This window comes from Hypomesus transpacificus, chromosome 15, assembly GCF_021917145.1.
Source record: "Hypomesus transpacificus isolate Combined female chromosome 15, fHypTra1, whole genome shotgun sequence".
Lineage (NCBI taxonomy): Eukaryota > Metazoa > Chordata > Actinopteri > Osmeriformes > Osmeridae > Hypomesus > Hypomesus transpacificus.
Window position 1 is genome coordinate 12319756 of NC_061074.1, and position 25299 is coordinate 12345054.

The 25299-nt window shown below is 47.9% G+C and overlaps 1 protein-coding gene across 1 annotated transcript; it reads right to left on the reverse strand.

The window, feature by feature from the left end:
* Window positions 1-68: 68 nt before the first annotated feature.
* On the reverse strand, window positions 69-5838 carry hsf2 (heat shock transcription factor 2). Its single transcript, XM_047035712.1, has 10 exons — window positions 5650-5838; window positions 5071-5179; window positions 4656-4783; window positions 4406-4530; window positions 3736-3811; window positions 3415-3555; window positions 2965-3077; window positions 2387-2731; window positions 1702-1804; window positions 69-1237 (listed from the first exon to the last, which is right to left on the reverse strand). Exons 1-10 carry the CDS (start codon window positions 5740-5742, stop codon window positions 818-820), a joined length of 1653 nt encoding a protein of 550 aa, XP_046891668.1. The 5' UTR covers window positions 5743-5838; the 3' UTR covers window positions 69-817.
* Window positions 5839-25299: the final 19461 nt, after the last annotated feature.

Sequence of the window (25299 nt, forward strand, 5' to 3'; positions counted from 1 at the left end):
CCCTTTCTGTCTTATCCCTGCGCTACAAACGACTACCCTACACTAAGAAGGAACACAGGACACAGACTATTTCATAACTCAACATGTTTTATTGCCAAGCCTATAAACTGACAAGAAGCTCACAGAGGCTGAATCACACCAGTGTAATTATACAAGTGAACTTTCACACACCAGTATGTTACACAAATGTAGCTGGAATTGTGGAGACAGTTTATAGATAAATACAGTGGGAGATCCAATGCAAGCACTTCTGTTCTCGTAGAATAAGGACAGCAGTCTTCCTTAACATATATGACCATTATGTGCAGAAAACTCAAAAGAAACACTTCTTTAGAAGAGATAATGGAACATAAAGACAACCTATGATCATTATCAACACCTCTCCTCGGTAGTCACAGCTCTACTTTTCACCGTGGAAGCACATTACACTACACTGGCGGAGGGATACTGGGCCGCCAACTGATAAAGGATGGAATAAGTGGTTCTGTACCTTCCACTTGTCAGTGTGTATGTTGTGTGTGTTATTGTATGATTGTTGTGTGTGTGCAGAGAGTGAATTGAAATGTAGGTTATGTACCAAAGTAAGATACAAGCAAACAGTAAATCATCATTTTGATGAGTATATACAAAAGGTTCAGTCCTTTTCTTCTCCTTCGACTCTTCTTCCTCACCAGCACCATCTCCAGGGGGCTGCTACCCTGGGCACTGACCAAGCCACGTCCAGGCCTTCAACACACGTCAGTGAAGGAACTTCCTCGTCCAGGACAAGGACCCGCCTTCCCCTGTTTCCTCACCCACCCCGAGGCTCCTCATTGGCTCACACATCCAGCTGGGTAGGGTCCGTGCCAGTCCCCTGGAGGGGGAGTTCACACAGGTAGAAGAGCGTGGCCTCACTGGCCTCAGCCTCCGTCAGGGGCTCCAGACGGATGAGCGAGCTGCGGGGGGGGCTGGATGTGTCCAGGCTGGCCTCTAGCAGGTCTGTGGAGGGCTGCTCCCCCAGGGGGGAGCTTGAAGGGTCGGAGAGGAGGGGCTGGGCCAGCAGGCTGTCTGACTCCAGCTCCAGCTCGCCCGCCAGGCCTGGGAGGGCGTCTGTGTCGGAGGGCAGGGGGGCGCAGCCGTCCAGGAAGGCCATCAGGGGGCTGGAGGTGTACTGGATCAGCTGCTTGTCGGCTGGTGTCTCCTCTGTGTTGTGTGCTCTGGCTAGCTGCTCTAGGTTCCCTTTCGAGACGTCGGTCTCCTGGCAGAGAGAAACACACGCAGTCGTGAGTTAGAAACACCGCTCTCCCGAAGAGAAAGCCAAACTCGCTCAGTTGAATTGGGCCGATGCACGACACAGCTTGGGCGTGTACAAACTCCCAGATCTACGCATGAAGGGGTTGGTTAAGTAGAGGGGCGAGGGGGTTGGAGCTGAGCCACTGCTACAGCGGGGTGGTGAGGGGGGGGGGGGCTGTTTGACAGCACTCACTTCTGTGGGGGAGCAGAAGCAGCCATCATGCAAACTCGTTGGACAATTAGAACTGAAAATCTGAGAAGAAAATACAGGGAAAGGACAGAGGAGGAGGAACTAAATAACCGACCAGGAACACATAACTCCAGCCCCTGTAGGCTGTACACGAACTGACAGTAAAACATATAACGTTTGTAAAAAATAACAGATAGCATGTGTGAAAGTACTGTGAGGACTGTGATGGTTGAAGGTACCTCCAGCAGGTCTGGGTCAATGCTGAACTGTTTTCCATAAAGCAAGGCTTGAAAGTCCTCTAGACTACAGTCAATGCTGTCCAGGTAGTCCATGAGCTCCACCCTGCAGAACCACAGAAGAAGAGACATCACAGACTGGAAACGGAAAGACTCATCACCGACGAGAGTTAAAAACATTTCAGTGAAAAGTCACCGGTTGTCACAGAGATTCAGGGTTTCCTTCTGAAAATGTGTTAGTTAAGGTGGTAGGGTGGGGTTTGGGGGGGGGTAGACTAATGCGTTCTGCAGAGAAGGGAGACTGGCGTTTTGAAATGGAAGGGAGTAAACAGGATAGAGTAACACGGCAGATATCGTAGTTAAGGCAGAAGGCGTGTGTTGCTTAGGCGGCCGCCTTGACTGATAAGTGCTGCGGGTAACCCTGGAGATTTATTCCAAAGAGGCCTCTTGGGCAATCAGGTACCATGTACAACATTGCTCTCCAGCCCTGCCTCTGCACTGTCTGTGACCGTCCATGTAGCATCACCAAGCGGAGGATAGTAGGACAGCACTGTTCAGGAGCCTTTGCTGGCTAGATAGAGGACCATTGTCTACTCATGAGCACCTCCTATAGGCAGAGCCCCCACACGGCCTAGAGTTGATGAGCACAAAGCCTAGTAGTGGTCGTGTCCAGGCCGAGCAGACTTACTTTCCCAGCAGGTTGATGTTCTGGGAGATGGCTCCGCTCTCGTTCAGAATGGAGTCCATCATCTTGACCGGGTCCTCCAGGCTCAGGGCAGACGACTTGTTCAGCTGCAGGGCACTACTGGTGGGCAGACTGGCGCCCGCCTGCTCTCTGGAGAAGGAGGAGGAGGAGGCGGTGGTCTCCTCTGGACCCAGCCCTCCTCCGCTGTAGCAGAAGTCAGTCTGCAGGGCCGTCTCCTCCGAGTTGGTGCCGGTTCCGTTGCTGAGGAGGTCTACGTCTGCCTGGGTCTCTGCGTCTGGGGGGAGGACCACCTCGCCGTCAAATTCCAGCTCGATAATCTCCACATCCCTGGAACAGAGGGCAGTTTCAGTTGATCTCATTCAATGGCAGCAGCCGTTAAAACTAGAACAGCGTCTGAAGAAAGCAGAGAGAGGAGAGGCCAGAATCAGAAAAAGGCCTCCCTCTTTTTCCAGTCCTGTTATTCCTCTTATAGCTGATGTGCTGTCTGGGAGGATGTGAAAAGGGATGCATTTCCCCACAGCAGTCCCATACACAGAGGAACCTAAATCGCTCCCTCCTACCCTTGATCCAGAACTCTGGACGTCTCCTCGGCAACCCCTGCGTCCTCGTCTGTGACATCACATATGATGACATCGTCTGTAATCTCGGAGCCGTTGATGCCGTTGACGGAGGACTGCAACAGCAAGGTCAGGTGTGTTCAATCATAGCACGGCGGATGCAGCACAACATCTGCTATTAAAGAAATCCCCACAGAACCCCAGACTGGCACACGTTACGTAAGATAACACGCAACTTGCAGGACAGAAGAGTAAAACTCAACTAGAACTAAATCAATCATTGTAACCAGGTAGTTTGGAGTAGTTATGACAATGTATTTGCTGTCTGGTGTTCCGAAAGCATACGCAAGGAGAGATTCCCCCACAGTAGTTTCAAAAGACATGCCGGCCAACACTCTAATTGTGGCATAAACACAGGAAGTGTAGTAATATCAGTAGGAGCAGGTGAGCTACCTTGTTGAGGTCCATGTCTTCCTCATAGATCTGGTGGATGTATTTGGGCTTCTTCCCGTTGGTGCTCATCAGGAGAGGCCTCTTGCGCTTCAGGTTTAAAATGCGGTTGTTCTGAACCAGGGTGACGATGAACTGGATCAACTGTAAACACAGGTTCAAGTTCCAATTCCAATGCATTGGTCATTTGTGGTCATATAACCTTGTCTCTTCATATAATTTCAGCTTTCTCACTAACAAACAATATGACACGCTCACACACTAAGAAACACACATTAAGACAAACACGTGCAGAAAGGGTTAAGAAGCGAAACACACATTTACCTTCTTGATGAGCTGCTGTTGATGCAAGTGTTTCTGTCTCAGGTCGGATATCTCCCTCCACAGAGATTCATTCTCCCTAGAGGAACATGGTTCACAATCACCACAACCACCCAATACAGACACCACCACAACTCACAATCACCATCATCACAACTCACTATCACAGACATCACTAGCAATGGAGTTTCTCTAGCATTCCTTATTAAGTTAAGTTGAACTCATTTGCGCAACTAAAAACATTACATCTGCTCCTCAATGTCAAGGTAATTTGTGCAAGAAAGACAACCTGAACAGAGCTTACGTTTTCCTTCTTGCATAATTAACTCTAGTGGTCGGGATTCAAGGTTAGGTTACCAACCAATCCCAATCCTTGTCAAACCCCCTGATCCTAAGAATGGAAGCCCCCAAAATAGGTGTGGTGTAGGGAGGTCACAGGTGTCATGAGCATCCTCGTAAGAGGCTCTTCCTCCGTCCCTGGTTTGATTAGGGTTCTCTCACCGGCCTCCTTTCAAACACCGGCTTCTTAAACCACACACACCTCCACACAAGCGTCCAAGCTAGCACTTCCATGAGATGGCCGGGGAGCATTAAGGACTGAGGAGAAAGTTTCGCCAACTGAGCTCAGATACACTGGAAGCACGACCCCTGACCCTCCACTTGTGAACCCTACCTCTTCAGGGTGGCCAGTCTGGAGTCAATGCTCTCCTGCTTCCCCTGGACGTTCTGCATGTTGGCCAGGATCTTGGTCAGGTCCTCCTGCCTGGTCTTCCCATCCTCTGGCCTTGAGTTAGACACCTGGAGGAGGTGTTGGTGGTAGAAGGGTGGTGGTGGTGGTGGGGGAGAGGAAGTAAACAAACGCATGTGTCATAAGGAACAGAAGGACCACCCGCTTGCCTGCTTCCTCATCCTGGTGTTCTCACCTTGCGCTTGATGTTCTCCAGCAGGTCATCTTGACCATGTTTGAAGTAGGGGTGCTGGAACTCCACTGGCCCATCCCGCTCCAGCTTCACAATGCCTGTGTCAATGTGCATCACCTTACGGAATCCATCTGAAACCACAGAAGTAGAGATGGGTGAACACACACAGGGACAGGGCTTTGTTGAGGTTTTTAGATTTAAAACGGTATGTGTTCATATAACTTACAAGAAATGTTCACAATAAGACTTTAAATGACTTATTTGTAAATTAAGATTTAGAACCAACACATAGCCTACGATTAAGCTGCTAGGAATCTTCCCCCTCTTAAACACACAAACACAACTGCGGTCATTTAGACTGGTCCTTAGGGATGGTGCATTCCAGTGGAACAGTTAAGCACGGTTATTTTAAACTTACACATATTCAGCTGTCTTACAAAGCTGGCCATGTTATTGTGCTTAAAGAACTTTGGAAGGATTTCCTTAGCGAAGCGCTGTTCATCCAGTACCAGGAAACTGTTGCCCTCCTTTAAGTTAAGAAAACATGACAATATAATTCAGTTTCGTAGCCAACTAAGTTGTTAAATCAATAGCCTTAATATAATACAATAGTTATGTGTTGAATTTGATTATACTAAATGAATTGCCATGCAGTTATAGTCAATTCTTTGTTGAATAGCGTTGGGGTAACTAATGTAAACAAAGGCGATGGTTGAAGAACACAAGAGTGGCTAACTAAATAACGGTGTGCAGTGGGTTTAGCCATGGCCATAACGATCTTAACCAAACTGTGTTAGAATTCCAATGGTAGCTATTTAACAAGATAGCCAACTATCAAACTATATTGCCATGAAATAACAGCTATCTATCTAGCTAAAATATGTCCTATTTTGCATTACTGTATGGGGGAGGTGTGCGGTGCTGAGCTGGCTAACTTAACTAGCTCAAAACATGCTAGCTAGCTCGCTGGCCAAAAGGATAACAGGGACAGTTTTACCTGACTCCAACAAATAAATTCATTTGTATCAGCATCTTCAACCAGAGTCCACAGCTTGGTAAGGAAGGCAGGGACATTGGAGTTCTGCTTCATTTTGAAATAGTACCTTTAGAAGACAAGAAGACAAATACGCAATGTTTGCTATTTTCTGCAGGTGAAAGAAAGTCGATGTGTGAGGAAAAAACAGCGTCGTAGTCGTAGTGCATGCAACTTCCTGTTTACAGGACCGAGTCCGATTGGTCAAATATCAATTTACGTAAGATCCCTCACGTGTTTCATGCAAACATACACACAAGGTGCATCGTAGTTTTTTCTCTTACAGGAATCACAGACAGCGAAATCTCCGCTAGGTAAAATTACGTTTTAACTTCTCCTGCTGTCTTTTTTGTGCAACTAGGGCATACAAAAATAAGTAAAAACGTATTGATATAACGGCATTTTATGATCTATCACATTCTAAATGAATTATCACACGTCTTATAAATATCGTTTCTCAAACCAATACTTTTCTAATATAGCCTAACTAGTTCTTTTTAAATTGTTTAGATTTGATCTCGCCCATCTCCGCTGAAGCACAAAACGTAATATGTAATTATACCACTAGATGTCAGCCTTGGATCATGCCAAATCAAACCCGTGACGCTTGCTTGTCCCGACTCGGGTACCTAACTGGGTACTAACCTAACACAGCATCAAAATGATGGGATAAAAATGTCTGGAATGTAATGCATTTATACAAAGTATTTGCGTATATGGTACATTGGTTATAATTAGGATAGTTAAATATTTTCTGTCCTTGTGTCACCCAATTATTTTAGGCCCAGGTGGGGCATCGGGGTATGGAGGAAGTGGGGGCAGACCAGTCAATAAAGTCTTAACACAGATCAAATAATTCCAACGTTTGCTACTAATCTTAAGCACTAAGTTAAGTCAACATTAAGTCTTAAAATTCAGCTTCTTCCTAGGATACATATTTGACCAGGACACAATGAGGGGGAAAAAAAGAAGAGGAGAAAAAAGGAATCAATTGACTTTTATAGTCATTTGAGTGGAAAAACCCATAAAGAAGGGTTCAGAGGTTAAGTAAAACCATTTCCCTACTGACGGAAGAGGGCCACTGTGGACTACCTCCTGTAAGAGAGAGCAGAACTACAGGAGAGAGCTTACCACCGACAATCAGAGGCTGGGCTACTGAGAGGCCAGCCGACAGTTGGCCAAACATGATAGACAATATAGAGCAAATGTGTGTCAGAGGGCACTGTCAACTTACTCCGGGAGGAAAAGAGCTGCAAACTGTCTGTTGTGATGTTGTTTTTCTAAATCCACATTTAGATTGGACTGTCCTTGAATGAAATACATTCGTTTTCTCCATAACTAGATGTGGAACGAGACTAGAACATGTTCTCTACACTTACAAATCATACCTGTCTTGCTCTTCACCTTGTTGAAGTTGTTACAACACTAATGTCCACCAACATGGTGGAGGTTCGTGTGTATGTGTGTGTGTGTGTATGTGTGCATCAGGGGCCCAGTTTCGGTTGAGAGATCCATAGTACCCACAGCGCATGTCTGTGCTAACATTGGAGGGTCGACATCATAACAAAACAAGGTTGACAAGTGCACTGCTAATTGGTAGAGACAGTAATATTACATCAAAAGACGTCCCAGAAGCCTGATAAATGGCTGTAATTAGGCAAAGCTGAAGCTGGGAGATTACGGCAAAGGAGAAATCACAGCAAATTAAAGCAAGTAAGGTGACGTTCAAGTTATGGTTTACAGTAGGGATGCACAATCAGAAAGGACAGTCCTCTGTCTACAGAAGGAACATGCCAGGATTTCACGTGTCTGCATTAATACCAGTTTATTAGACAAAAAAAAAAAAACTAGAATTTTGATTTGATTTAAAGGACAATATTTAATGATAAGATAGATTTGTAATCATGTATTATATCATACATATCATAAAAGACATACATCAGTGTGGACTACCTCAAATACAGTTTTCCTAACTTAGGTCAGTGCAGTGATCACAATACAGGCTAGAATGGTTCTACAAGGGTTCTAAGGTAGTTCCAGCATTTACATTTACATTTAGTCATTTAGCATTTAGTTTTGATGTGGTTCTGGAATGGTTGCAGTGTGGTTCAGGTGTTAGTTATGTTTCTAGATTGTTGCAATAGGTTTCGGACCTTAACAGGTTTCTCCTTCTCCTGTGCTTGGGCTTCTGTTAAGGCGGACTGAGGCACTGCAATTGTTCAAAACATTCCATTCTAATATCCATGCCCTGGACTAAGGGAATGGAGCGGAGGACAGGAGGAGAGGTGGGGGGGGGGGGGGGAGTAGCTCAGGTAGTGGCTGTGAGGTTGCAAACTATCTCTCTGCCTTGCTCTCTCTCTCCCTCTTTCAGATGCTCTCTCCCTCTCTCCCTCCCATTTTGTATTTTCATCATACTCTGTCTTTCCTCTCTGTCTCTTTTTTCCATCTCTCTCATAATCTTCTGCTCACTCACTGTAGCTATCTCTGTCTAACTCTCTTTACCTATCCCTCCCTCCCTCCCTCTCTCTCTCTCTCTCTCTCTCTCTCTCTCTCTCTCTCTCTCTCTCTCTCTCTCTCTCTCTCTCTCTCTCTCTCTCTCTCTCTCTCTCTCTCTCTCTCTCTCTCAGTCTTACTCTCTACCATTCTGCAGCAAAGTTGGAACAGAAACGTTGGAATGAATTGACATTTTCCATTGGATGTAGAACTTGGACACTCTTTTTATAGTTGTTGTTCTCTCTCATTATTCGATTAATCCTGAAGTCTAACAGAACCGAAAAGGAAAGGAAAAATATATTAGTGCTGATCTCAGCAGATGTATTTTTTGCCTAATGAATAAGTATGTTTAAAGAATGCCGTGTTGGTATTAGGCTGTCCTCAGAATGCCAAGGGTACACTTTTACAGCAGTTTCAAACATCTTTGATTAAGTGTAAGCCAATAGGTATGCCTCTGGATATTAATTGAGGCCGCATTTCCACATCCTGCCATGCAAAGAAAAGTCAAATGATCTCACCAAAGATGTAGTTATTTTTAAGAGCCATGTATTAATGCGCAACAATAAAACACACCTTCTCAGTTGGATGTTAGAGACAAGAGCTCAGCCATTTTTTTTCTTATTATTCTCTTCTCTACCTCTCCCTTTGAGGAAGTTCTTAAAAAAAGAACATAAAATATATTTTTTTCTCCTTTTTTGGGAGCTTGGTAAGGCTGTGGGCTGATTTAAGACAGCCCATGGGTCAGAAGCAATAAAAGATATGTTTGCACGTTTTAAACCAGTTGAGAATTTCTGGATGAGAAGAAATGAGTTGCTACATTTTATCAGCTTTAAAAGAATACAATAAAGGGATTACTGGGAGAGGAGAAGCCCTCTTGAGTAACAGAGCATCACTGTTGCACCTGTGCTCTAGAGACCTCAATGACTCTTTGCTTCTAACCAACCCATTAGTATTCAAGATGGAAATGCTTGATAAAAAAAAGGGTGGAATAAGGAAAAAGACCATTATTGAAAAAACGTGTTTTATTGGGTTGTATGGAATATGAGAATTTTACAATGTGAGTTATTGAACAGGATGGAAGACTGAGCCAAAAGCACTACAGAAACATGTCGTTCAGTATCGCTTTCAAAGTCATCGTTTTTTAAATGCATATATACTGTATCTCCTGGGTGCCAGAAGTGTTTTACACACTGAACGCTAAGGAATTGGTTGCAGATGGTGATGTTTCTGCTGTGACAAGGATCAAAATAAGTTACATGATTTCAGGATACCACCCCCACCCCCGCCATGACCACCATGTACCTGCTTGATGCACAAAGACAGACCCCATTTCAGGTTAGCATCTGCTTCTTATTGTTGTTATGGCCTGTTGCTACGTGGCTTCGGACTCTCCAGCCATCTGTAATGGGGTGACATCATTTTACGTCCAACGATGCCTCACCTGTGACATCACTCTCGGATAATCATATCAAGTTGTTGTCGAGGGAACACCTGATCCCTCTTCCTCCTGACGCCATTAGGAACAGTTACAGGGAGTTCAGACAGAGAGAAGGATACACACATGTGTTTGCACTGCATGTGCTGAGAGGACATGACATAACCCGACACCTCCACATCCTAGCCCAGGCCTGCTGCTGTCTGTGGTATGAGCTGTGTGTCTGACCATCCTGCTTCACCTTGTTACTTTCTCACCAACATCTCTTCCCTGTTTGACCTCTGAGGTGATTAAACAGAGCAATTTGGCCTGGCACACACACACAAACTCACACACATGCAGACACGCACAAACTGAACTACACGCACAGACACACTCACACATATGCACACACACACACACAAATTGAACACACTGAACTACACACACTTTACTCTCCGCCAGTATGCAAGACACGCCAAGAAAGAGAGGGGGTAATAAAAATGAAATAAATATATAAACAAAAAGCCTCCCAATGGTTTCAGAACCACCTGGCACACATGTTTATGTGTGCGGGCATTAACATTTTTCTCGTTGCTTCGTGGCAGCAGAAAACCCTTCTAGCTGTGTCACTAGGCCAGGGGGACAGGCCGGCCAGCCTCCTCAAGAACTTTCACATGACCCAGTGAGAGTGAACTACAAAGGGGAATGAAGAACTACAACCGCCTATGACTAGCCACACAGACTCAGGAGGAGAGATCTACAGTTCTCAGCCTGGTGAAGGTAGAGATACAGGTGCAGAGAACTACATTATCCCTCTAACTATAGGTAGAAACTGGAGAGAGCGGTAAAATAATGTTGCTTGGATGGATACAAAGGACGAGAGGCAGCATTAATACAAATGTTTAGGAGTTAGCAGTTGGTTCATAGAGGAGAGAGGGAGATACCAGGAAATTCTTTACACCAGTTTTTATAAAGAGTTCCATAAGAATAGGTAATGTACTTCAGTTGCTCCAGAAGTTAATTTATGGTTGAATTGTGAATCAACAAACGGCCCCCTTGCAAACCGGTCCGGGGGGGGGGACCCCAGCAGGCCATTTGAGTCCAACCCTCCAGAAAAACAGAGACAGAGAGACAATTCAGAGCCAATGAGAAAACAGCAGAAAATCCACAACAAAGTCTATTGCTTAGCTACTGACTCCATGGCAACAGAAGTTCCAAGCGTCTGTCAGTCCTCAGTATGTGAGTAAATTACTGATACCCCCTGAGCAGTATCCATCTTCTGTAACCCCCCACCAACCCCAAACTCCAATTCATTACAGTCAGTGTCTTTATCAAGTGATTAAGAGAGAAGAGCACAGAGAACAGAGGGTGTTTCACATTTGTTATAAAAGGCAAAAGTGTGACGGGTAACCAAGGCTGTTTCAATACACACACACACACAGATACACACACACACACATAGACACACACACAAACAGAATTAGACACATGCACACACACAAAACTCTCTACTCCTGCTCCAGTACTCCACCAACAGCCTCCTATTGATCCTAAACTCCAAGGTGAAGTAGGTGTCTGGGATATCTGTGTGTGTGTATGCTTTTGTGTGGTTGTCCTCTGCAGATAAGCTCTATAAACCATTGCGATATCTCCAGGAAAGATAGAGGGCCACAGCTCCTCTTTTCTAATAACAACCGTCTTTGTACCCTGGCAGATGCTGCTACTGTTGTGGAAGCTGCTACTCTCTATCCTTGGGTTGAGATACTTCTGCAGGGGGGCACCTGCAGGTGTGGCAGAGTCAATGTTTCAGCTGAGATAGGCTCACAGTGGAGCCTTTTCTTCCTCCGACCTTGAGAATGCTGACGCAGGCACACGCTTCCACTGGAGTGTGATATCAGCACGCATTCTCTCCCACTGGTGGCCGCTACCGGCTCTGCACACACTGTTTAACTACAACCGACATCAGTGAACACAGCGTAGCCGTCTAAGCTGTGTGGGAGACCCTGAGGCTGTGTACTGGATGTGTGTCTGTGTATGTGTGTGTGTGTGTGTGTGTGTGCAGCGTTCTGTGCTGGCAAAGGAAATGCATTCTGGGATGCATGTTGGCGTCACTCATTGCAGCTACCACCTGTGACACATGCACGCCTAAATACACACTGTCTTTAGAGACTCCACCAGTCCACAGGCCGGACCACAGAACACATGTGGGATGGACACATATATATATTACTTGTGTAATATTATACATACTTTATTAGTATGTGTAATATGCAAATGCTATTATACGCATATGCATGCCTTGCTTCCTCTGGTGAACAGCAGCATCAGCAAGCAGCTCCAACCACTGTCTTCAACCCTGAACAACACTGTTCACCTCCTTTTCTCAGTGTTGCTGGGGCCTTACCCCCCGTTGTGAAGTCACTTAGGCATTCTGTATGTGTCCTGCATCGAGAGCTATCCCCCCCCCCCCCCCCGCCACCCTTCACCCTCCAGGAGAGGTTGCTCTTTGTGAGTGAACCCCACAACTCACCAGGCTCTGGACAGGGCTGCCCCAGACGCTGCCAGGTCCAGTGAAACATGAGTGGCAATCAGGGAGCTGGGGCCATGTTCCAGGGGCTAGCAGAGAGACCAGCAGAGAGACCAGCAGATAGACCAGCAGAGGGACCAGCAGAGAGACCAGCAGAGAGACCCCTCACTGTGGCTCTCTTTTCTGCTATGTCAGCTGGCTCTCCAGCAAAATCCTGACTTTGAAGTTAAGTTAACCAAGGAAGAGAATTATTGTGGTTGTTAAAACTTCTGACAGGAATACGGAAATGTAATCATGTTTTCTATGATTTGATTTGGTAAAGATATGTGGCTTGTTTGAGGGTGTAGTGGGGAGTATACTCTGTATGTATGTGAGTGTCTGTGTGTTCACAAATATGCATGTGTGTTTGTGGTTGTGTGTTTGTTGTAGGCTGAAGTGTTTTAGGAAGTTTGGCCGCGCCTGGTTAGTGCAGGACTATGGAAGGTTGGGAGGTTGTGTCTCACGAACTACAAACTTCTGTAAAAAAAAAAGGCGAAGAAAAAAAGAAGTCTTGTAAGAAAAAAAGTGAACTGTTCAACAAATTAATTGCTTCATTATTGTTAACATTTATGAGATACCTGTAATTACATTTGGGTTTCAAAAATGTTCCATAGTCACCCATAATAATTGGTTGACTGTCAAATAAAGTTGTTGAATTTATTTCAAACTCATTCCTTCCCCTGTGTTGGTTTTATGGCTTGGCAGTGGCGTCCCCATCTCTCCGTCTGCTGGGGCTCAACTGCTATCAATAAGCCAAGCAAGAACTTTAATGGAGACTTGTTAAAGGAATCACACTGTTGTTCCACAGTCTATTTCTGTCTCGCTGTAATTGCTCCTGTTTTAGCTGATGCCGATGAGCTCCATTTACAGAGAGGTGCTGAAGCCCCCCAGCAAGAGCAGGGAGATGTCTCCCTGTGGAGAGTCTGACTGGAGAGTCTGACTGGAGAGTCTGACTGGAGAGTCTGACTGGAGAGTCTGACTGGAGCTGACACCATTGACATGGACCTGTGTGTGTGTGTGTGTGTATGTATGTACAGTATGTAGGTACAGTGTGAATCAATGTGTGTACGTTTGTATTTATGTGCTTGTGAATGGCTCAGTCAGCTCACTTTTACTGTAACCAGAGTGAACCTTGAGGAGTTTTAATGTGCAACGTCTAACTCTGTCAGAGTGTGTCACTCTGGCCACATCTAGGACAGGGCCCTGTGCAGCGTGGGGTCCCCCGCCCCCCACAGGGACCTTGCACAGGAAGAGAAGACGCGTAAAAAAGGAAGTCAAAGCATCTGAAAACTAGGTGTAATTACAGGTTGCAGACGGAGTAACAGATGCCTGCTTGGTGGCCGTGGGTGTGTGTGCATGTGTATCTTTATTTGTGTGTGTTTCGTCATGTGTGTGTGTGTGTGCGGGGGGGAGGGGAGGGGGGAGACACGAATGTGCAAGGTTTGTTTTATGGACACCAGCAGACAGGCACAACAAGGCTGTAACTGGTGTGTACTTATCAAACTGTAAACACGGATAGGGAGAGGAAAAGGGAGAGAGTCTACACATTGTAGAGTACGTTTAGGAGTCTCACAACAAAACTGTGAACAGCTGTCTGCCTGCCTGGATCTCTGTTGGCCCGTCTGTGTGCTTGTCTGACTCTCTGCTTTTTGGTCCATCTCTTTCACATCAGTAATCTTGTGATGTTCCAGAAGCGGGCGAACAGTTGATCCTTCTCCTGCGTCACTGTATAGCCCTGTCTCAATCTCCACCTGTGTACAGCTGCCTTCTAAGTCTCTTAATGCTTAAATGACATGTGTGTAGATGACATTGTAGCCTGCTCCAGGTTCAAACAGATGGTTAAAAGATGAGACCAGCATGAGCGTCTCCACGGAGGTCTGCTCTCGCACACCAGTGCTCATCAAGGTGCCTGAGGAGGGTACAACAAGGAGGGCATGACCGTCATGAGAGATGGGGATAGCGGACGCGAACGACTGTCATAGCTTAGTCAGGAAAACGTTGTCACAGTCTACAACCTGGTCTCATCTCTCGGGAGAGACTGAGAGAGAAACAGTTGCGAGAGAGGGAGAGAATGTTCTGAAAGGGAATATAATATGACAACAGAATATTCATTGAATACCACGGTCCCTTACATCAGCTCATAGAGAGATACACACATCCAGAAATGTCATGTTCAGTCGAAGGAGTGTGGTTTTAATCACTTTCTACCAGATGTTCCCCTTTCGAAGCGAGCTGTTATTGGAGAGCTCTGTCTGAAGACAGAGCTAAACATCCATCTGCCGTCCAATACTTGTGGAACAACACCTTTTGATCTGAGTCTGAGAAACACCATCCTGCAAATCCCCTTTGAGTCTAAACTGAAATCAATTATTCCTCACACACATATGCACGCACACCTGTGCCCTCCCTTTCTCCCTCTCTTCCTTCTTCTCTCCCTCAATCTCTCTTTCTCCCTCTCTTCCTTCCTCTCTCCCTCGATCTCTCTTTCTCCCTCTCGCCCTTCAGCTGTCTCACATCTCTTTCTTCTTCGTCCCTCTCTCCTTCTCTCTCTCTCTCTCTCTCTCTCTCTCTCTCTCTCTCTCTCTCTCTCTCTCTCTCTCTCTCCCTCTTTCTTCTTCTCCTCCCTCTGTCAGTATTCAAGCAGGGTCATAAACCCTGGGTCTCCAGGAGAGGGCCTGCTTCTATCAGTTTAATACAGGCTGGGTTACAAAGACCAGGGTCAGCGGAGTTCACCCCCCCTCCCCCCCAACACACACTGCAGACTTTAACACAGCAGACCAAACCCTACTGCACATGCTGAGACCTCACATCCCATAGGGTCCACCACAAGTACTCAATCCCCCAACCCACCAGAACCCCAGGCATCTGGAGTTGTCAAGTCTTGACCACACTGTGTTCCTTGATGTCGGAGGGCCGGAGGGGCAGGAGGATGGCTTCAGGAGAGTTGAGCAGTGCATACGGTCTTTACCATTTGGGTAGGGTGGGGGCTGGAGGCTGCGAGAGGCTTCAAGTTTCCCATGGTGGTTCCCTGGCCTCTCTTCCTTTAAGGCACTACATCACACAACCTTCACCCACAGGCAGCGAGGGAATGTTATCATACAAGGAAATGTTCAAATGCTATTGTTGTTATAAGTAGCTGAACCACAGGTGTATCCCTCAGCTGTGTGACACGGCTACTATGGTTCAGAACCTGTGTGCCTGTGTGTGTGTGTGCTTCGCTGTGTGCCTCAGACATGGTCTCTTTTATCTCTGACGGTATGCAAGCATGTGAATTTGCCTCACACACACACACACACAGAAAAACACACACACACAAAGCTTCCTTAATGCCTCTCCTCTTTCTGCCGGTAAGAAAGCTTGAGAACTCACCTCATTAGATTTGGTACCACACAAGATGGAGGGGATTTACATTGACAGATTCCACTGATCCTGTGAACCCAACTTACGGTCATGTGATTTCAGGTATGAACTGTGTCATGTGACTATGATTCAGTTTTCTGACTCACCTTGTCACCAAGCAACAGCACGTTGCTGTTAATCCTTAGATCTCTTCCCATCGTAGTCATTTGGCTGGAACACGCACAGGAAGACTCTGTCACAGGAACATTTTCAGTCAGAAGGGGAGTAAACCCACCCCAAGTGAGATGAGGGTTTTTTTGCGACTCTAAAAGCACAATTTCCAGGAGAAACTAAAACGAGAGAGGTGGTTGTTTTTCCTTAATGAAGAAGGGCTAGGTTACTGGCCTGGGTCAACATGACTCCCTTCTAGATGAAATATGCGTTGAAGGGGTTCTCACATGAGACACACAGAAGCAAGAAGAAGACCTCATCAGCCCCCCCCCCCCCCACCCCCATGGCCTTTCTCCCCTCCTCACTCACAACCCCCCCTCATCTGTCTGGATTACAGAGAGTCTCATGTTCAAACATTCCTCGGTTCCCCCATCACACAACTTTGGGACATGTTCCCTCAAATCTCTGATCCCGACAAAGATCCCACATTCCGGAACGTTTGAACTCCTGCGTTCCTCAGAGATCCTCACCTGCCTATCCAATTTCCTGTGGGCCGAGATGCAGGAATACCAGACGACTTCCATCAAGGTACACAAAGCCCCACGGACATGCTCTCAAAGCCACCTCGCTTCAACAAATAAACAGAGGCAGAGGAGGACGGCACGAAGAGGACGAACGTGAGGTTCACCGGGGGTCGGCGGGGGAAGGGCGGGGCGGGGGGGGGGGGACGGGGCTCGTGGCGGACGAGAGGGACCAGACAAAGCAGAACCCTCCGTTCCAGACATGCATCAAAACCAGCGCACGAGCTAGCTCCATCACCAGAATGGCGTAATGGAAACCCAGTGTTGTTATTTGTCCTGGTAGTTTCTGCAAAGCTTAGAGCTGGCCTGCATGGCTTGTGGTTTCAGCAGGCACAGTGTGGTCAGAGGTTTTATCTACCAGGCCCCTGCTGTAAACCTTGATACATTTATAGCCTAACAAGGAGCAGGGGAGGACGAGATCCACAGAGGAAGGACAGAGATAGAGACGACCAAAAACGGAGAGAAGACGGGGAGGGGGGAGCGGAGGAAAATAACAGAGAAGAGAAGGGGAGAGAAAGGGAGACAGATGAAGAAGTGAGGACGTTGACGAAGAGATACAGAGATGGAGAGAGACCTGAAGAAAGGGGGAAAAAGAAATGGAGAGAGAGAGAAAGAGTAGACAATCCCACACAGACTATAGTCATTCATTCCTCTTACCCTACATGACCCTGACATCCATACAAGTAGAGGAGAGTAAACATCGAATCAACAACACGTCAGATGTCCATTGACCCCCCCTCCCCCACCTCTCTCCTATTCATCCTATTCAACCTCATCTTACCGCCAAGACCCTTCTGTCCTAGAAAGTCAAGTTCCGGGACTGTTTTCCCAAAGTCCCAAGCTGGCAGCTTCGCAGATTCATTAAAGACTGTTTAGTGGGTTTCTGTTACGTAACGTCAGCATCTTGAGTTCACCATGTTTAATTCATGAAGAGGTGGCGGTGTAACATCATGTGTGGGAGTGTGTGCGCGCACGTGTATGTGTGTGTTTTTTAAGCACACGTTTGTGTTCAAGATTTGTTTGCGTTTGTGCGTCTGTGTGTGTGTCAGAGAGAGAGAGATCTGTGTGTGTGTGTGTCTAAGTGAGGCACAAAGCTGTTGCTAAGCTAGGCCATTCGAAGTTGCAGCAATGCACCATTTCTTCTGCTCCTTCCACTGGAGGCTGGTGGACGGGCTGGAGGCTGTATGCTGGAGGCTAAGGGGGCGTAGGGAGAGGATGTGGCTTAGAGGCAGAAGGCTGGGTGGAGGCTAGAGGTGGGCTAGCTGGAGGTTGGATCCCAGCCTGCATGACGGCAAATGGGGCTGCGAGGCTGATGGGCTTAGTGGGGCTGAGTGTTGGCTGGGTTCTGGAGGCCTGGGGGCTAGGGTCCGAAAGCCTAGGGGGGCCTCGGAACTGGCAGGCCCCGGCCACAGGGACCCAAGCCTGGCTGGTGCCCGGCAGAAACACCCAGAGAGAAAAGCAGGGTCCACACAGACAAAGGAGGGAAGGAGCACAAACCTGACCTCTGACCCCATCTCTGGGGAACAAGGCGGGGGCTGGCATCCACAGGCCAATACATCATGAGGACAAAAGGGGTATTCAGATGGATGGACTCACACACACACATACACACAGAGAGGCTGCGCTTCTGTAACAGCAAACACACGTGTGTGTCCTCGTGAGTATGTTCACTGAGATGGTTCGATCTTCTACTTCTACTTTTCACAGGGAGGGCATGACTTCTTTCAGCACCCAGCAGCAAAGCTATGGGCTTTGGCTGTGTCTTGGCAGACTACTACAGTCCTGCAGGTCTGTCAGCTGAGGATTGGGAATTGAATAGTCGCTGCCATAGTCAGTTACAGTTATCAGATGTGACATGATCCTGTTGAGGCACCATGTATGGATGTGTCACAGCTGTTCCCACTGTCCACACCTTTCCCCTCCTCTTTGTTTTTCATTCTTCCAGTCTTTCAAGCCTCGTCTACAAAAGCAAACACCATCAAAAGCCCACAGCAGACGAACAGAGCCTTGTGTCGTTTCTCAGTGCCAGCTCCACTGACCCACCGCCTGGATCTATACTGTAGCTCTGACAGCCACAGCTTTGATGTTACACACGTCTAGACTGGGCAGGAGAAAGTGTGGGAGAACAAGAGAATACGAGAGAGAGAGAGAGAGAGAGAGAGAGAGAGAGAGAGGGGTGCCAGGATGTACCAGGCCCCCAGGACCACCATTCCTCCAGACTTGGATCCCTCTGAAGGTTCCCACATAGCCAATGCCTGACCTAGCCCATTCCACCACACCGAGCTCACCCCACCCCTAACCAGCCCGCTACCCTGACCAACCTGACTGGAACACACTCTATGACCCTGAGCTGCTGGACCCATACAGCGTACCACTGTTCTAGGATATAGTCTGTGTGATTTGTGTCTCTGTTATATTTAATTGGTCTCGTACCCACTGTATTTTCCGTTCTATAAGTAAATCTGCATTCAGAACCACATGCCTCTCATCAGCTAAAGAACGCAGGAAATTCAATAAGCGATTTAGTCAGCAGCTAATTTTGATTTCAATGTGTTGAAAAGTGGATTCCTAAAAGTGAGTATGTGGTGAGTTAACCCACAGTGGTGAGTTACAGTGTGCGTCTCCATGCCCACAGTGGTGAGTTACAGTGTGCGTCTCCATGCCCACAGTGGTGAGTTACAGTGTGTGTCTCCATGCCCACAGTGGTGAGTTACAGTGTGCGTCTCCATGCCCACAGTGGTGAGTTACAGTGTGCGTCTCCATGCCCACAGTGGTGAGTTACAGTGTGTGTCTCCATGCCCACAGTGGTGAGTTACAGTGTGTGTCTCCATGCCCACAGTGATGAGTTACAGTGTGCGTCTCCATGCCCACAGTGGTGAGTTACAGTGTGCGTCTCCATGCCCACAGTGGTGAGTTACAGTGTGTGTCTCCTGCCCACAGTGGTGAGTTACAGTGTGCGTCTCCATGCCCACAGTGGTGAGTTAGAGTGTGCGTCTCCATGCACACAGTGGTGAGTTACAGTGTGCGTCTCCATGCCCACAGTGGTGAGTTACAGTGTGCGTCTCCATGCCCACAGTGGTGAGTTACAGTGTGCGTCTTCATGCCCACAGTGGTGAGTTACAGTGTGCGTCTCCATGCCCACAGTGGTGAGTTACAGTGTGTGTCTCCATGCCCACAGTGGTGAGTTACAGTGTGCGTCTCCATGCCCACAGTGGTGAGTTACAGTGTGTGTCTCCATGCCCACAGTGGTGAGTTACAGTGTGCGTCTCCATGCCCACAGTGGTGAGTTAGAGTGTGCGTCTCCATGCACACAGTGGTGAGTTACAGTGTGCGTCTCCATGCCCACAGTGGTGAGTTACAGTGTGCGTCTCCATGCCCACAGTGGTGAGTTACAGTGTGTGTCTCCATGCCCACAGTGGTGAGTTACAGTGTGCGTCTCCATGCCCACAGTGGTGAGTTACAGTGTGCGTCTCCATGCCCACAGTGGTGAGTTACAGTGTGCGTCTCCATGCCCACAGTGGTGAGTTACAGTGTGCGTCTCCATGCCCACAGTGGTGAGTTACAGTGTGCGTCTCAATGCACACAGTGGTGAGTTACAGTGTGCGTCTCCATGCCCACAGTGGTGAGTTAGAGTGTGCGTCTCCATGCACACAGTGGTGAGTTACAGTGTGCGTCTCCATGCCCACAGTGGTGAGTTACAGTGTGCGTCTCCATGCCCACAGTGGTGAGTTACAGTGTGCGTCTCCATGCCCACAGTGGTGAGTTACAGTGTGTGTCTCCATGCCCACAGTGGTGAGTTACAGTGTGCGTCTCCATGCCCACAGTGGTGAGTTACAGTGTGCGTCTCCATGCCCACAGTGGTGAGTTACAGTGTGCGTCTCCATGCCCACAGTGGTGAGTTACAGTGTGCGTCTCCATGCCCACAGTGGTGAGTTACAGTGTGCGTCTCCATGCCCACAGTGGTGAGTTACAGTGTGAGTCTCCATGCCTACCCGGGCTGTAGGCAGTTCTTGAGGAACGAACGAGGTTAGGATGATTCCTCACCAGAAGCTGAGAGATGTGGTTCTACAGCTGTGAAAGCCTGCTGGGTTTACTAGAAGAGATAAGAAATGAAGGGATGCGTTTTTTACAGCCAAGGGCACTCGTCTGTGTGTGGGTGTGTGTGCGCGTGTGTGTGAGAATTAAGAGAGTGTATGTTTGAGAGGGAAAGGAAACCCCCACGCCCATGTGGAGAGTTTGACATTCTGCTGAGAGGAGGTACCCACCAGGTGAGGTGCTGCACAAACAGGGAGGGTGGGATGCTCTCACAAATCACACACACACACGCACACAGACACACACACACACACACACACACAAACAGACAGTGGTGTGGATAAAAGCCGTTTGACCCTCCCAGTGCTCAGCAGCTTCAAAGGCTCTCAGGACAACAGAGGAGAGAAACACCTAATCAAAGACAGGATCAACCACACATACACACACACACACAGTGTGTACAGGCCAATACACACACACACACACACACAAAAGCACGCCTACACACAGCGAGACAAATACACAGCCACACGTGGACTCCCCCATGACCCTCCCACACATGTCTCCGGAACAAATTGTTTTTCATTGTTATGTATTGTGTTCGTGGATGCTGTTGACACTGACACTATACAGCAACAGAAAGAATCCGACAACAAATATTGGATTTAATAAAACAAAATCTTGTTTTATCTCTGTGATGTTCTGTCCAGTAGTGACTGGCCAAGGCTGTGTTGTCACCGATGAAGGGAACCAGTCTGTACCGCCGAGCAATTCCCAGAAACATTCAAGAAAATAAAATCGTTTTGCGAGGTTGTTTATCCATTTGGGGTAGATTGTTGTGCAGGCTATCCTGTTACACTCATGGAGGGAAGAGACCAGCAGTGAGAGTTTAAGTTCAGGAGTGAGGAGGAGGGGGGAGGTGTGGAGGTTAGCTGACCCTTGAAGAGGTGATGATGGATGAGGTGAGCTGGTGGATGTGACCATCCTGGTACACCATGCCACACAGGGAGCATGGATACTCACTGGACCACACACACACGCACACACACACACGCACACACACACATGCTTCTCCTCTCCATCCCCCAGACCACAGGTGGACTTCCACTACTGGGAGAAAAATTAGTTAATAACAATAACACACATTCAGGATGAAACCGAATGGAAAGTTTACAGCTGGGAAGGGGGAGGGAAGTTTCCGACATGACTCCAGTCCTGCCTGAACTTCCTGACACGCCGTGCGTCAGGTGAGGCCTGCAGCAGGGGAGGCTGGGAAGGCGGAGGGCAATAAATCCCTGAGCTGTTATGTTATTGTTCTCCTGGAATGTTGCAACGTCTGCTGAGCTGTGCCGCTCTCTTCAATGGGTACGACACAAACACGCATGCCCGCGCACACACACGCATGCATGCATATCCGCAGTACACAGGCACACACACAAATGTTGCCTTCAAAATAAAGAGACTGTCCAGATAGGCCTGTTGGTATTCAGATTGTGTTCTGAGGAGAGAATTAGCCCCTGTTTCTGATTTGCTACATGTGAAAAGTATCCAGTTTTTTGGCTGTAAAATAGGTAATAATCCAATAAAAAGAACCCGGTGTTCTCAGCTAAATCTGTAAATAGCTTGATAATTAATCACTGAATCAATTTTATTACTCCTACAGTCATTTACAAGGCAGTCCAGGGCTTGGTGCTTTGAGAACAGTCACTGGACTATATCAGCCTCTCTCCAGCTGAAACAACTGGAAGAACATGTATGTTCATGCTAGGATGCTGCTTGTATGTTTGGGGAGAACCTTGTCCATGGGACAGTGCTTGGGGAGGATGGGGGTGGAGAGAGGGTGGAGAAGGGCAGGGGAGGGAGAGGTGGAGGAAGAAAGGGTGGGAAGGAGGAGTTTTGGGATTCAGATTTTTCTGACCATGAGGGGATGAAAGTGAAGTCGTTCAGCGGTTCAGCACCTGGTGAACAAATGTAATTGTGAACCTGATGAACTTTCATGAACCTGGTGACCCCGTAACCTCTGGTGACCCCGCAACTTCTGTCCAACCTGCTCTTCATGTGCTGCTCACACCTTGGAACAAAGGGGGAGGGGGGTGGAGAGAGAGAGAGATAGAAGGAGGGCTCAAGATGGGTCTCATCTGTGGCCAGTAGACGTTAAATGGAAAGTCCCGTCATTCACCTATCCCTCATCCTCCCGAATAATAGCCATACCCAGCCAGCATACCTGGCAGACACATTAGCCTGTATCTATTATAAGCCAGGCTGTTCTTTCTCTGCTAAATAGTTCATACCTCGGCCCTGGTGATGGCATGCAACACTGGCGTTCAGATTCAGACAAGCTCACAGGAAGCCAAGAACACGTCCCTCCAAAAGCACAGAGTCTTGTTAAAGCAGCGAGGGGGAGAACGTTCCGGACTCAGAGAGAGGGGTGCGGTTCTCTGGGACGCCGCTCATGTTCCATCCTCTCTAACCTTTGATGGAACCTTATGAATGAGAACCTTCACAGCAGAGCAGAGCCAGCAGTGCAGGGCCACCTGAGCAGAGCCAGAGACCGTCTTCGGGGGCTCTCTGTACAGAAGAGGTGGTTTGAAAGCGTGCTTGTATGATGAGCAGCCCTGCCAGTTCATCTGAAGAGAGTTCCTCTGGTTTCGTGGCGGTAGCCCATGTGCAAGGCTGGTGGTTTGATCACCACATCTGCAGGTCATCAGTTGGTCCTTCCCTGGAGAACGTCGTTCATGCTTCACCACCAGGCTGAAGATTATACTTTGACATATAAGTTGAGTCTTCGTAATGAATTTAACCCCGAGGATGCCAGTGGGGTCCTAGAGATGATTGAGTTAAAGAGCTTATGTGAGAGTTGTATTCACTAACTCTATTCTTAGAATGGATGCAGCAGGGGGCTTGAAAGGAGGAATAAAGCACCCAGTAACATTCTCCTAAATACTGAATAAATACCATTACCTCTTGTGACTGCAGTCACATGGTGTGTGTGTGGGTGGGTGTGTAAGTGCTGGTGTGCGTGTGTGTGGTGTGTGTGTGGGTGGGTGTGTAAGTGGCGGTGTGTGTGTGGTGTGTGTGTGGGTGTGTAACTGTTGGTGTGTGTGTATGTGATGTGTGTGTTTGGGTGTGTGCAGTAAAAAAGCGCTAAGCAGACTCACATGCTTAGGAGGACAAGTGGGGGCCAAACGGAGGTCTTTTAGGAGAGCATAAACCTCCAGTTGGTCGAAGCCCCTTGCCAGTGTTTGCACAAGGCAAAGCAAGCCGGTGTGTGTGTGTGTGCTCTTGTGTAGACTCACACTCTTATGAGACAGTTATGTCACCTGTGATACCTCGGTTCATCCATAAATCTGCCCTCTCACGTAAAGCAGAGCCTAAGACTTATTAAGGGGATCATTAGTTGTGTGTTATCACTGAGGGCTTGGACGTGGCACTGCTCTGGCCAGCTAGAGACTGGCAGACTGGCACAATGCTTGGCAGAGGGAGACAGAGAGAGAGAGAGAGAGAAAGAGAGAGAGAGACAGCGAAAGCGTGAGAGAGAGAGAGACAGCAAAAGCAAGAGAGAGAGAGAGAGAGAGAGAGAGAGAGAGAGAGAGAGAGAGAGAGAGAGAGAGAGAGAGAGAGAGAGAGAGAGAGAGAGAGAGAGAGAGAGAAAGAAGGGTTGGCATGGTGAACTCTGAAGAGAACTCTGATGCAATGCCAGTGTTGTTTGAACGGATCTGAGAAGCAACAGCCACAGGGGAAGAGCAGAACAGGACACACACACATCCCCAGTCCCAGTTGGACCCTGCAGCACCATTTCCCATTCACATCCATTTCAATAAACGTCTCCTAGATTCTTCACCCTCCACAAAAGACTGATCATCCTAACTGATGCTGGCTCTTTCATGACACACACACACACATACACACACACACAGCCACTGAATACAAAAATGTTCTCTTCCAAGATCACAGTCTTCATCAAACTAAGCTTGGGGGGTTGGGGGTTAGAGTGGAGGGGGGGCAGAGTGTGTGTGTGGGGGAGGGGGGGCAGAGTGTGTGTGTGAGGGGGGGCAGAGTGTGTGTGTGTGGGGGAGGGGGGGGGCAGAGTGCCCCTTGCCACTTCCTTCACACACGTCAGACACCTCTCACATGTAGCTGCTGCTGAAAGAATGTCTGAACGGGACTGTCTGTCTCCAGCCCATCTTACCTCCTCACCTCCTCTTTAATCAGCTCCTCCTCTGAGGCCGATCTAATGTGTGGTCCCTTGAACACCCTGTCCTCATGGTGCACACACACACACACACACTCATGTTGAAAAGAGAGAAATAAAGTCCAAGAGAGAAAGAAAGAGAGAGAGAGATGGTGAGAGAGGAAAGAGACAGAGACAGAGAGAGAGAGAGAGAGAGAGAGAGAGAGGGGAGGGAGAGAGAGAGAGAGAGAGAGAGAGAGAGAGAGGGAGGGAGGGAGGGAGGGAGGGAGGGAAGGAAGGAAGGAGGGGGAGAGAGAGAGAAAGAGAGAGAGAGAGAGAGAGAGAGAGAGAGAGAGAGAGAGAGAGAGAGAGAGAGAGAGAGAGAGAGAGAGAGAGAGAGAGAGGAACAGAGGGTTTCTATTTCCCGAGATCATACATATCCTCATAACTCATTGGGGCGTAGTGACTGCGTAAGTGGATAATGAACCACTACTCAGCTCTCTATCATCCCCTGGGCCCGGGTCTGTCTGCTGGTGTAAGGGTCTGCACACACACACGCACACACACGTACACACACACATGCACACACACCCTCACACAGATACAGATGCATAAGTATAGGTTGTGTATGTGTGCCTGCCTGGTAGGGTGTGTGTGTGTGTTTAGACAACAGCAGGGAGCTGGTCTCTTTCAGGGGAAGAGGAAGGAAGGAGAGACAAGCAGGAGACCTTTCCAACATGGTTAACAGACAGTCTCTCAGATGATGTTACCTAATGCATGTGTGAACATAGACCCACAAAAATGTCCCAAAAGGTCACTTGTTTTATTCCTTCAGCAATAC

Excerpts from the sequence above, each read along its gene's own strand:
- hsf2 (XM_047035712.1), bottom strand. The coding sequence starts at position 5,742 with ATGAAGCAGAACTCCAATGTCCCTGCCTTCCTTACCAAGCTGTGGACT. Across the intron at positions 3,812-4,405 it reads AGACTGGCCACCCTGAAGAG|GGAGAATGAATCTCTGTGGA; the intron begins GTAGGGTTCACA and ends ATGTTCCTCTAG. Across the intron at positions 1,238-1,701 it reads TTGACCCAGACCTGCTGGAG|GAGACCGACGTCTCGAAAGG; the intron begins GTACCTTCAACC and ends TCTCTCTGCCAG.